This window comes from Panthera uncia, chromosome F1 (assembly GCF_023721935.1).
Source record: "Panthera uncia isolate 11264 chromosome F1, Puncia_PCG_1.0, whole genome shotgun sequence".
In the NCBI taxonomy this organism is placed as follows: Eukaryota; Metazoa; Chordata; class Mammalia; order Carnivora; family Felidae; genus Panthera; species Panthera uncia.
Window position 1 is genome coordinate 49,045,143 of NC_064813.1, and position 14,293 is coordinate 49,059,435.

Genomic DNA, 14,293 nt, shown 5'->3' on the forward strand with positions numbered 1-14,293 from the left:
TAGGAAATTAGTACTGTCAACTGTAATTTTTACTCTTAAGCAAGCTTATAAAATTTGAACAATCATAAATATAAAGGTAATATATTATTTTATAATATTATCTGCTATTTAAATAGCCTAAATTTTTTAATAAATTTTATGCATAGGAATTACCCCATCTGCCTTTGAAATGCAACATTTAGAAAAACCATTTATCCTGACCTGGTTCCTTTGTCTCATTCTTGTGTCTACCTATAACCGTAACTGTCGTACTATGAATGTTGATTATCTGTGCGAAAATAAGTGAGCTCTAGCACAAAAAATAAAAACAATTCACCAATTCGCTGTGCTGCAAACTTGTTCCATTAGACCAAGGTCATGACCATTTTTTTCTAAAATAATATACCTTCCTCTATCCTCAACTTTGCCTTTTTGTTTTTAATGTTTATTTATTTATTTTGAGAGAGACAGAGAGAGAGAGCATGCACACAAGTGGGGCAGGGGCAGAGAGAAAAGGAGAGAATCCCAATCCATGCTGTTGCATAGCCCAATGTGGGGCTTGATTTCAGGAATAGTGAGATCATAACCTGATCAAGATCTGAACTGAAGTCAAGAGTCGGTCACTTAACTGACCAAGCCTCCCAGTTGCCCCCTTCCCATCTGTGGCTTTAATCCAAAAAGAATTTTATTACCTTTAAGAGGTAATATTGTTTTTCACTATGTTAATATTACTAATAAGTGCCAAAATCGTATCTTTTTGTTTTTTATCAAATTCCTTATTTTCTTTTCATTCTTGTCATTCTCATTGTTGACTGGACTTTTCTCAGAACCAGAGTGTTCCAGTGGCCTCCAGAATGGCTTATGTAAATTCAGATACTCCCTTCCAGCCCCAACACCTCAGCCTTCTTTTCACTTCTCAATGATTATGTCAGCCTCTTCCTCAGATGCCATCAATAGCATTTGTGGCTCACAAAATATTTCTACTGCGTAATGCTGGCTTATAAACTGTTTCAGATAGGACAAGTGCTTCAACTTGACTTTGTCTTATTTCCATCATTTATAAAGTAGTGAAAATAATTATACATGCCTTACAGGGTGATTGTGATTCTTCAGAGAGGAAATAGATAAACAAGTTATGGTTGATTGTAGTTATTTTTGCTTTCACATATTATCAGTAGATTATTGCCAAAAAAAAAAAAGCAAAGAAAAAGAAACAAGCAAATGAGCAACATTTTATCACTAAAGTATATACATATGATACAATGGCATAGGTATAGATATAGAAGAATTAATGTAGGTCAATGTAAAATAATGTGAATCACATACTAGCTGTTTAGAGATATGCTTAATCTTGAGAAGTTTAAGTGTGAACATTTTCCTCTACATAATTACATACATTTCAAGTGGGAAATCAGAAATCTAGAAAAAAGACACTTGAATTTTGAAAGCCCATGCACTTAATTTTGTAGTGTAAAAAATTAAAAATCTAAGTGATGAGTAATGTATTCAAGGGCATACAACAATTTAGTGCAGAAACATATGAGTATATAATTCTTCTTTGCAAGTTTTTATTTTTAGAACTTTATTTAATTAATATTTTTAAAGTTTATTTAGAAGTTTATTTAATACAGATTGTTACTTCTCTATAAGATGACTGCTTGTAACTTTTGTTATGAATGGTTACTTGAGTTACTAACTTGTGGAGAGAAATAAATTACCCGTGATTTTCTTTTGATTGATAATTTTTTATAGAGTCAGTCCCTTTTAAAATACCTAAGGGAAAAGAGAAGATACTTATTGTGTCTACGTCTGTAATTAGGAGAAATGAGTCATCTTCCATTGACGGGGCAAATTACCGGCAATTTTCCAATTTGCCAGATTTTCATGTATATCACATGAATAATTGAATAATGAGAATGAGCCAAATCCAGGGTAGTTAATTTTAGTTGCGTGGATTCAGTGCCATCTGGACTTCTGGCTTTACTAACTTTTAATTGACCGAGTTCTTTCAGAAAAGTCCTGATACCTAATTTATAAAATAGTTATTCAAGCTCAAACCAGAATGAGTAAAGACCACTTGCTAGAATACTTGCTTAATTGCCATCTTAGTCTAACCCGAATAAATGAAATAAATCGCTGACTTTGGGTCGTAAAAGCTCATTTCGTTTCAGTGTCATCAGTGTAGCAATTCCATAACATTGTAGCCTGATTTCATGACACTTACCTTATATTTTCTTATCTCTCCCTTCTCAACATTTATTGACTATTTTATCTGTGTTACTCAGTTGTAGCCTTCTAATTAGAATGTATCAGCTTTATAAAAAGCATGGTCACCTTCAACTTAACAGCTACCCTAATCCCATCTGAAATATTTCTTTCCTTTAAATATTGTAGTTCAATTATCATCAGAATGATCATTATACCACTTAACTTATGTTTTCAGAGACACCAAAATGTTAATGTTTCTACAAGATTTATTTTTAATTATTCTTTGGGGATCTCCTTGCCATGATCTTCCTATTAAATTTAACAAAAATATGATTTCCATTTGCTGCGAATGCTCAAACTTGGAAAATTAAAATGTTATCTAATTAATAGTTATCATTATGGCCTCCACGAAAAAATAAGGCCTCAGAATTTTCCCACACCATTTTGATTTTAAGTGTTTTTAATTTATTAATTTTAAAAGTTAAAATTTAAATTTGTAGGTATTTCAAGTTGATTCAGTAAAGAACACTGTTCTAAGTCTATACATTCAAATATATTTTATGGTCATCATTAATTTTGTGTTTTATTAAGCACAATAATATTCAGCAGATAGGAGCTAAATATCCTCTGCATTCTGAGAAAATATTTGTGTTATATTTGAAGACACACAACATATAACTATTAAAAGATATTCTTATTTAGAGGAACACTATGGCCCTGTGATTCTTGCCTATTTTTCATATTTATGGCCTGAGCAACCAACAGGAGCAAGTCTAATCTATGAGACACATGAAGAATAGTTAAAATGTGAGGAGTAAGTAACTAAGCCATGTCATAATATATACAAAATTTTGATGTTGCTGTTGTAATTGGTTTCGGTTTGTGTTTTTGTCAAAGACTTCATTTTTTAAACTTACAATGTGATATTTGTTTCTTTTATAAAGCGAGTTTGACAATCTCTGCCACAACTTTTCGTCATAAAAAAAAAAACACTTCTGCTTATACACGTATATCACCAAAAACACTTTCAATACAGAAATATATTTACAGGAAAATGTATAGATTTACAAATCATTTCTCTAAGTGTAATGGAGAAAGATGGAGTTCAATATCAATATATCTATACCTATATTATATGTAATTAAATACAGATTTTTTTGGAAAGTGCCTGGTTTTGTGCTCCATTTTTAATCTGGACAAATAGCATTTTCTATAGTCACATGGCCTTTCAATAAATACTTACAAAAATCCTACCCTTAAACGAACACAGAAATCTCCTTCAAGATTAATTATACTTTCACTAAATTAAATTTCCTATGTAATTACAAAAGGATGGTTTCTCCACCTGACTTTATTTCTTCACCAGCCTCTTTTATACTTTCCAAAAGCTCTAAAAGAATTTTCAATGTCATATATAATTTTCTCTTTATTTTTTCTACATATCTTCAGAAAGATATATGAAATTGGTAGAAAGGATTTTTGACTCAACGTTTTTCAAGTCACCTGTATTAACTTTAGTAACTCCTTCTAATAATTTAGTGGGATTACTAACCTCTTAGCAGTGTTTTGCGCTTCAAAATGCAACTACATATTTACTATCCATTATTAAGTAAATGAAAGTAATTTTAAAATATTAGCATCGTTAGAGCAACTTGTACTTCCAAGGAAATAAATTAAATGTAGCTTTCTTGATTTCTCCTACTCAGTACAACTAAAAAACCTGGTTATTACATATAAAACAAATCTAAGAAGACTTTGAAAGTTGTAGAGAAGAGGGTGGACTGTCTAGGGATGTTGAAACCCAAGCAGAGACAAAGAAGCAAAGGCAATACAATAAAGCAAAAAATAGTCTTTCCAACAGGTGGTGCTGGAATGACTAGACGTGCACATGCAAAAAGGTGAATGTATGGGTCGCCTGGGTGACTCAGTGGTTAAGCATCCACTTCAGCTCAGGTCATGATTTCCCAGTTTCGTGAGTTTGAGCCCCACGTTGGGCTCTGCACTGGCATCTCGGAGTTTGCTTGGGATTTTCTCTCTCTCCCTCTCTCTCTCTGCCCCTCTCCCACACATGCTGTCTGTCCCTCTCAAAATAAATAAATCAATAAACTCAAAAAAAAAAAAAGATATATTGCCATAAAAAGAAAGCATAATACATGTCTGTGTTGAGCCTATTGTATAAAGGAAGAGGCAGATACTAATCAAGCAACCACACAAATTATTAACTACTAGGAAGGAAAAGAACACTCAGTTATGAGTATATGTAACAATTATTTGGGGACTGGCTTGGTGTGGTAAGACTACAGTTTCTCCATGTGATATTGGTGTCTTTGAAGTTTGTATATAGTGGGTGATATTTAATACATTTATTTTACATAAATTCCAAGCATAGAAGACAGGAAGAGCCAAGTGCCTGTTAAATACTAAATTTCACATTGTAATCCATAAATTCTGAGGGTAATGTCTAGAGAAAGGTGACATTACCAGTTTATGTTTCACAAGCTTTTTGTGTGTAAAATGATATTTTGACAACTCAAGCCTGAATCAGGCTGAAAGGTTATAATTTGAGGAATAATCATTTATACTTTGTAAATTTAAGAGTATACACTTTTTTTTTTCCTGAAAGTTTTTCATAAAAGATCATATCTGGTCTCTCTTCCACATTTTGATGCAAAAGACATAAAATTAATAGCAAGTTTATTTCCCTTAATTATGTGGGAAAAACATACTATTTTAAGAAGAGTTTTTTAAAGTACATTTTAAAACTTATTTAAAGAAAAATAAATATTCTATTAAATTGAGTTACTATTTAAAACTAATTTTTATATGGAAAGATTTCATTCAAAATTAACTTTGTATTCACTGTCTCTAAAAATTGTAATTACTCTAAAAGAGAATAACACTTCATCTTATGTTTTAACCTTAAGTTACTCAAAATGAAGCAACATATGAATTTATAGTTTATTTCAAGTTCAAATATTTAATTGGTTAGTTACTTGTCATAAATCATGATTTATGAGTGTTTGCTCCAATATTTAAGGTAGGAAAAGGATGACCATCAAGAAATTTTAATGAAGTTATTACTTAAATGTTCAAAGACATTTTCACCAAGCAGATTAATTTTTCATTAGCAAATAGCTATTCTTTTGGCAATAACCTTCTTCCTGAGCATTTAACTTATTAGTCTGCTCCCGGACAAAGAAGAACAATTTGTAGATACTTGGAGTATGGTTTTATTTATAAATTATTTTGTTAATTTTACTCTTTAATTCTACTAATCCTTATTGCCTTGACCAATGTTTATATATATTTAAAGAATTAACATCTTGGAACAAAAAATCATGACTCCACAAGCATACATGTCCAAAATTTGCTAAGAGATAAACAGTGTCCCCTGCACCATTTTAAAGAGAGAGGGAGGCAAATCATAAGAGACTCATAAATACAAAGAACAAACTGAGGGCTGCTGGAGGTGTGTTGAACAGGGGGATGGGCTAAATGGGTGTTCATGTTGCCGTGAGCATTGGGTATTATATGTAAGTGATGAATGACTACATTCTACTCCTGAAATCGTTATTACACTACATGTTCACTAACTTGGTTTTAGATAAAATTTTAAAAAAAATTTAAAAAGTGTTACACATTTTCTTCTTTAAATCTCTACAGAGTTAGTACTATTAGACATACGTTCCTAAATGAAATGACATCAGTGAGGTTTTAAGAACTTGCCAAAATTCACAGGGCTTTGAATTCTATGAATTGAATTGATGCTGGTGGGACTTGAAACTTTAGCTTTCTGACTTCTATTTTTTTTTTTTTTGAAAACTAATATTGCCTCCCTAAAGTACTCAAATTATTGTGTGAAATGCAGATATTTTTACTAATTAACCAACATAAATACCCTTTGAATTATAAATATAAAAAAGGGACATTCATATTTGTTTCTTTTTTTCAGAGAGATTCAGAGTATTTTATTTTAGCTCAGTTGTATCTCTCTCTTGGCTTACCTACACTGTTTAATAATTACCAAATCAGTATATTATATCAATGTGATTGATGGAAAATTTTGTTAAATTGTAACAGAAGTTAAATTGTAGTTCCAAAATTTAGAAAGAAAAGCTTTTGTCTGTTACTTAATTCCTTCTCTTCAACTTAGAGATCATTCATTGACAGCATATGTGTATATATTTTACATCAATACTTTTGCTAACATCTCTTCAAAGGAGGGGCTTAATTTAGATGTAAATAACAAATTTCTCTATTATGTATATATCTGTGTAGACACAAACATGTAGTACCCTTATATTTCTATTAAATAAGTTTCCTTTTGGTATAATGAAATTGACTACAGTAATTGAATTATGTGGTGTCTCTTAAAATTTGGATAGAACCTTATCTATTAAATTACAGAAAGTAACTTAAAGCTAGGTAAGGTAAAATTAATTTTAAGTCATTTCATAGCTCTGAAAATTTAACATTTTTTTAATAATCAGAAATATACATTACTAGCCACAAATCATTCTTTAAAAGATTCTCAGTAACCCCCACCTCCACTTTATGTAATTCAATGATGTAAAGAGGCTACAGCTACAATTCTTGTTGCTTTCTGGACTGGGGATGATATTTTGTTGCAATCATGGTAATTTGTCTTCTTTAATCTACTATGTGTTGGCAGTTCTTGCAAAATACTACAGTCCTTAATGGTGCTTCTCAAAAATTCTGCATGTACACATTTTACATAAGTCCTATTTTTCATTGGGTTTTTTATTTCAGTATTTTATTTGCCTAGATTCATGGTACCAAATTCCTAGCCTCACCCAAAAGTATCTCTCAAGCTTTAAAAACTCCACTACTGGGGTGCCTGGGTGGCTCAGTCAGCTGAGCATCTGACTTAGAGGCTCAGGTCATGATCTTGCAGTCTGTGAGTTTAAGCCCTGTGTCAGGCTCTGGGCTGACAGCTCGCAGCTCAGAGCCTGGAGCCTGCTTTGAATTCTGTGTCTCCCTCTCTCTCTGCCCCTCCCCTGCTTATGCTCTGTCTCTCTCTGTCAAAAACAAATAAATATTAAAAAAAAAAAAAACCTCCACTACTGTTAATTTTTTTTTAAAAGTTTTATATCAAGGGGCAGGAGGGCAAAAGAAAGTGGAATCACTATCCTGCCAACTGTTTAGCATTCAGCTGTTTTAAAAACACTAGCTTCAGAGCTAGTCATCCGGGCTGTTAGAACATTTCCCTTTTACTGGCCAAATGGAAAACAGCATCATCTGTGGGATGTGAAAGCTTTAAGGAAAGCACATCCAAATAACCTTTCCTATATGTAACAGTTACACATAATAAAAGTATGAGGAACTAGTATTGATTGTTAGTGGCATTTTTAAAGACCAGTATGATTTTACAGATGTAATAAGGTTATTGCTACTGAAGATCAGCAAGTTAATTTACGATTCTTATGGTGAATTTGTTTGGTGTATATTAGTGTTTGGGAAATACATTTTGTTTTACTATTCTGTTGTGTATGCAAATTTAATTAAAATTATGGAATTAAACTTATAAGCCAACAAATGTAGTATTGTGACAAGTGATATAATGATAGCCTTTTAAGGCATAGATAAACAACTTTATTTAGTGTACATTAGCAGTTAAGGATTTTTTCAGCAACTGCATCATCTGATTTGGTCAGTTTTTTTTTAATGCTGCTCTTCCTTTGGTACTGAACAGTGACAGAGTCTATATTTTTCAGGAACTGGATATACATGTGTAATTTGAAAGAAATTACGGTAGTTAATATATTTTAAATACACTAAGTACTTTAATGTATTCACATAGAATTTAAATACTAATAAGAAAGGTCAATGGCAATATGGCAATGATGTAATCATTATTTAAATGGAATGCGTTGATGTCATTCTTGTTTTCCAACCTTTTACATGAGATGGGCACAGATGAAGTTATAATAAATGTAGAAAAGTAAACATTACATAGACATACATAATAATAGATGCCTGCAAGTCAGACTTTTTAGCAGGCAAACATACAACTCTAATCAACTAATAGAGGCTTCTTAGAGCCAACAAAAGCATTTTCAAAGTAATGTTCTGGCTGAACTGTTTATAGCCCATTTGTGTGTTCCACAAAATAGCGCTGCTTCTAAAAGGGCTGAGTTACATTAAACTCTAATGATTGTGCCTCTTTTATTTAAAGGCTTCCAAAGGTTATGATGAGAAGATATTTATGTACTGTGAAGGCTTCAGGTAGAATGGAACATTCACTTAGATGCCAAAATGTTCTTATTTAATACAAACATAATGAATCTGGATGGAATCCTTGGATCCTTTAGGTAAAATGTTCTCATTATGAAAATCATACCCGACAGCACGTTATCAATTCAGCATTCCATTGCTTTGTTTTTCCAAAATTTAATGAATGCATAGTCTAGTTGCAACTGAGGTGAATTGTATCTTCAGGATGAAAAAAACTGCACCCATAAGTTTCCAATTTATATACAACCATTACTTCCTTATTGCCTTCTCAAGTTACCCCAAAGTCAAAACACTCTGCATTACCTATTATGTACTAGATTATATTACTAGAAAGCAAGAAAACGAACCAACTAATAACCCCATAATCTTGATAGCTTTTCATGACAAAATTTCTTTTTAGTTCATGCACTTGTTCATCCCAACAAGCTGCAAGGCTGGGGTTGGGGGATGGGGATTTGAATCATCATTGTTCATTAGGGCCCCTGGCTGATGGGCCAGCATAACCATACAGGGCACACTTTGTCAGTGAAAGCAAGTCACATGGCCACACTGATTTTAAAGGACACCAGTAACTGCAATCCTATCCTGTGCCCAGGATGAAGAGACGCTGAGTATTTGTATTCATATCTAGCGTTCACTACTCACAGTGTGGTACTTCACTGTCCGGAGAGGACTTCCTGTACTTAAAGTGCTGTTATCAGCACTTCTCAGGATTATTTCAGTACTTTCCATCTGAGTTTTCACAAAAAATTTGTAGAGATTGTAAAAGTGATCGTGTGTCATTACAATACAAACCGATAATATGGAGAGTGGAAATGAGAGATCTCATAGCCCAAATCAATATTTGTGTTTTTTACACACACACACACAATTACACTTTCGGATATACATAATGAAAGTATAATGCATTACTTCATCTGTATATAAAATATAAAAGAAAAAGTAGAAAAAAGGTTTTAGATGGAGCTCTTGAGATAAGAATTTGCTGTAATTACTAACAATAATGTTTTTTTAATTAATTAATTTAATTAGTTAGTGGGTTGTTTAATTTGCGTTAGTATTAGTCTTCATTGGGTGATACCTTCAAAGAGTCTGTCCTTTACTTTTGGTTGTTGCGTGGCAGAATAATCAGAAGGGATGGCAAAGTGTTTTGTCCATCTGAAATGTTAGAATATTTATGTCCATTTTATCTTGCTTAATAATATAATCTTTGAGCCTTTAAGGTAACAGTTTTTCTTACATTCATCTATAAGCCTAGCAAGATTTCTGGTAATAACAACAATAGTGAACAATTAATACTTTTTTTTATTTATTTGGTGCTAGAAATTGATTTCAGGAAATGACATGTTTGTTTTAGATCTTTCATGTTTTATTTATTTATTTATTTATTTATTTATTTATTTTATTTGGGGTTTTTGGGTCAAATTTAATAGGAAGAAACAGGAGAAAGTAGTAAATCAAGTCAGAATAGATCATGGGATTTGATTTGAATACTCATTAGCTGCTAAAGATAAGAAAGACTAGAATTGTTCTCTTCAAATATGTATTTACGCATAGTCATCTAGCCTGAAATACTCAATGATTTAAAAAGAGTGTATATGGTATGTAAAATACCACAATTGAATCAATCTTCTTGGTTATTTAAAGTCCAATTAATTCACTTAGCAGCTCACATATTGGTCTATGAATGCATGCATATGAGTTTATAAATTTATCACTTTAAACCATTGAAAAAGATATGCCAAAATTCTAGGTTCATGTCACTCTCTTGACAAGATCATAACGTTTTTTCAGCAAATAAAAAAAAAATAAATGTTCAAGGGTAAGTCTATAAAGTTTGGAACTGAACAACTATTATTTACATCTTGGTTTAATAAATTACTTCTTAGAAGTATTATATGATTATATAGTTTGAGATATGTCACAAAATATTAAAATGTAAATATTTTATTTTTAATTCTTTTAAATTTATTTATATATTTAGAGAGAGAGAGAGAGAGAGGGAATGAGTTGGGAGGGCAGAGAGAGAGGAAGAGAGAAAATCTCAAGCAGGGTCCCCACTATCAGTGCAGAGCCCAATGGGGACTTGATTTCAGGAACACTGAGATCATGACCTGAGCTGAAATCAAGAATCAGACGTTTAACCGATTGAGGCACCAGTTGCCCCAAAACTTAAATATTTTATTTTAAATGCTCTTCTTCACCATTTTGAATATACACTTATATTATATATGTATTATATATAATATTATATGTACATATGTGTATATATAATACACAGGTACAATTTAGGTAATTTTTTATAAAAGGAAAAGACATAAAAATTGTTAATATCAACCCAGGTTTGGGGAAAAAAAGACATTCTTACTCTCTTCTGAGGAAACATGAACTAATAAATCCAGCATAGTGTCACTAAGAATCCTGTATTTTCTGAAAACAGAACACTGAGAAAATTTTGGAGACAATATACTAAATTATCTAATAGTTTTCTTCAATGTAGCGGCATTAGTGTTGTCTGTTAATGCAAACTCTGGATCCCACTTCAGTCCTAATGGATCAGAAAATTCTGGGGTAGAGTTTCTATGTGACTCTACTAGGTGCTAAAATTTGAGAACCACCGGTAGAACAAAACTATTTAGATCAGCTGATTTATAGAGGAGACAGCAAGAGTTTCTGAAGGAAAGAAACACTAAATTGACTTATTCTAAGGCCGAGTCTTCCCTAGATTCCTTAGTGAATCTTATCTTCTAATTAATCTCCAAAAGACTGGGTGGATTGTTGGGCTGACAAATGTGTGTCACACAAGCAAAATATTCATAGTTAGAGACTGTCAGAGAGATGCCTCTTTGTTCTGCAAGTATTTACTCTTCTTTATTCTGTGTAAATCTCTTCCCCGCTTCCCCGCCTCTAGCAACATTTTTTTTTTCCCCCTCAGGGACTGCCTAAATATTAAATATCACCTCTCCAAAAGTTGCCATCCTGGTCACTTAAAATAAAATGGGGCTTCACTGTCCACAGCCAGATGGCTCATCACAGCAGGCTGTCTCTGGTAGCTCTCAGCACTTAAAGTCCTCTGACATGTGTTTAAAATTTAATTTAATGTCTTCGTTTTATTTATTTATTTATTTATTTATTTATTTATTTAACATTTATTCATTTTGAGAGCTAGAGAAGGAGCAGCAGGGGTGAAGAGAGAGAGGGAAACAGAGAGAATCCCAGGCAGGCTCCACACTGTCAGTGAGGAACCCAATGTAGGGCTTGAACTCACAAATTATGAGATCATGACCTGAGCCTAAATCAAGGGTTGGACCCTTAACCAACTGAGCTACCCAGGTGACCCAGTTTTATTTATTTTTCAAACTTTCTCTAGAATGTGAATTCCATTTGGACATGGACAGTATTGGTCTGCTTTACTGATGTATCCTTATCATGCACTGTTTGTTGGTGCACTACAGGCATTTTGTGGGGAAAAATATAAATAAATATAGGACATCTTTATACAATATTACTTAATATTTTATTTGCCAAATAGTAATTGAGTTAAATAACATGCCTAATAGTATTAAGCCTGGATGAAGGAATTCTTTCCTGTGGAAGGTATTTGAGATTTTTATCAGACCAACTCAGAATAATTCTGTACAGTTATCAGGAGATGCAGTTCACCATAGTTCTTTTCTGAAGTGTTATTAGTTTGATTTTAACTCAATATAAATGTATAAATCTTTGTTTAAATGTATAAATCATTTATAACCATATTTTCCATTTCCCTAATTTGGCCGAATCCACCTGAAATGTCATTTGCATCTAGAGAAATCGCTAATCAAGTTGAATTTAGGTTTCAAAATAGGTTGTAAACAATAATTATTGTAAAAATATTTCTCTTTTGGTTATGCTTTTAAAATTCTTCCACAGCGCCATAATATTCTCGAAGTGTTTTACAGGGTCCCATGCTAAAGTGAATAAAGAAAGGAATCATTAGAGTTATGAAAATAAATTGATTCTCTTTTTTCAATTTCCCTCAAAAATAATAAAATATTACCTTAGTGTTTTTTAATGGCTCTACATTCATATTCTATGCGTAATGAAATCATTTTTATGAGTACGTCTTTCCTTGGGAAAAAACGAATCAGGGAAAGCTGTTTCTTTTACGTGACTTGTTTTTCCTTTATGTGAGTTGGTTTTCAGAATATTCACTCGAGTTACATAAATTATAAATGTTGCTTCTCCTACTCATAGCACATGACACATTATTACAGGCGAGACTCATTGTAATGTGGTGACCCCAGCTAAACTACCAAGTGAACTTTTCAAATGAAAACATTCAGGTAGATTGTGTATTTATGAATAAAAATAAATTTGCTTTTCAGGGAGTTTGGCCGCTGGAAAGTAAATAACCTTGCAGTCGAGAGGAGAAATTTCCTTGGCTCTCCTCTGCCTCTTGCTCCTGAATTCTTCCGCAACATAAGACTTTTGGGACGCCGACCTACCCTGCAGCAAATCACAGAAAACCTTATCAAGAAATATGGGACACATTTCTTGCTGTCTGCTACTCTGGGAGGTACGACTCTTTGAAATATTTGCGCCTATGTATGCTTGTGTGTAAAACTGTATAAACCAAGTAAATGTGTGCTGATTAATTCAGATAGCTGCAGTTTGAATAATTCTAGAATTCATTCACTAATTTGTTCAATATGTTTACTGAGTTATTACTAAATGCCTTTTATGGTGTTCCCAATGGTGAGGCAGATGGTTATTACCTAGTTCTTACCTGAAGGCAGCCTACAATATAATAACATGCATTAAATATAGTCTTAGTTATTACACTTTAAAATGCAAGGTGATGTGACAAATTTTATTTAAAAAATGAATAACAAACAGTCCAGTCACAAAGTGGAAGTCATCACTTCAGGTTGCAGAGAGCAGGAAAATTTCCCTGGAGTAAACCTTAAAGATCTAAAATTATATTTGTAGCACTATTTTAGTATTTTTGATTGTGGTGGATATATGATATGAAAAGACTGATCAATAAATGTCAATTATGATGTACAATGTAAAAGTAGAGATTAATAAAGTCACTTCTTCAATTTATAAATGTTTAAAAATTAAGAAAACGGTGGTTTTAACATCATTAAATATGTTTATTTATCATAGTGATGTATAATTCAGCATTTTGAATACACTTAAATGATATTTGGGGAGGTAACATGTAATAGGGAAAATACAATTTTCCTAAAACTTAAAAGTATCCCAGAATTCCATGTATTTCATTTCTTGCAGGACTTTAAATAATGTCCAGCCATTTTATTTAGAAATAGATGTTACTTTTTCCTATAATGAAGAGCACTGAATATAATTGAGTAGGAAAGCCATGGAAACAGTGATTTCCTGCTTCCTTGTCAGTTCCCAGTAAGTTTACTAAATACGGGCAAACTGATTCACACCAATGGGGAGGTGGTGTGAAAGGCCACTTAAGTTCTTCAGTTTTCCTATCTTAGAAAATGAGTCATTTCTTTCCTTCACCTGCCAGTCCAGTCTGTCAGTAAGTCGTGCCAGTATTCCCCCCCCAAATATATCCCATGTCAAACCTTTCTGACTTTTACTTGAACATCCCTAGACCAAGTCATCATGTTTCTCCCAGAATACTCCTAAGGTCATGCTCCACACAGATCCTTATAAAACTTGAATCAGGTCAAATAATTCCCTGTGTCAATTAAGACCTATAACTAGCCACTTAAAATCCAAATGTCTTGCTATGGCTTATAATGCACTACATGAGTGATCTGGCACTGACTTTCATCACAGACCTCAACTTTGCTCTTTCCTCATCATGCTGTATTTTTCAGTGAGAATG

The 14,293-nt window shown here is 32.6% G+C and overlaps 1 protein-coding gene across 2 annotated transcripts in view; it reads left to right on the forward strand.

The window, feature by feature from the left end:
• Positions 1–14,293, forward strand: part of BRINP3 (BMP/retinoic acid inducible neural specific 3) — a 384,838-nt gene that overhangs the window by 159,726 nt on the left and 210,819 nt on the right. Inside the window, exon 2 of one of the 2 annotated variants that reach the window (XM_049634554.1) lies at positions 12,810–13,000. The exons of the other annotated variant lie outside the window; for it this stretch is intronic. Within the exon in view, the coding sequence (XP_049490511.1) occupies positions 12,810–13,000 (191 nt within the window). The remainder of the gene's footprint in view (positions 1–12,809; positions 13,001–14,293) is intronic. 2 annotated transcript variants of the gene reach the window in all.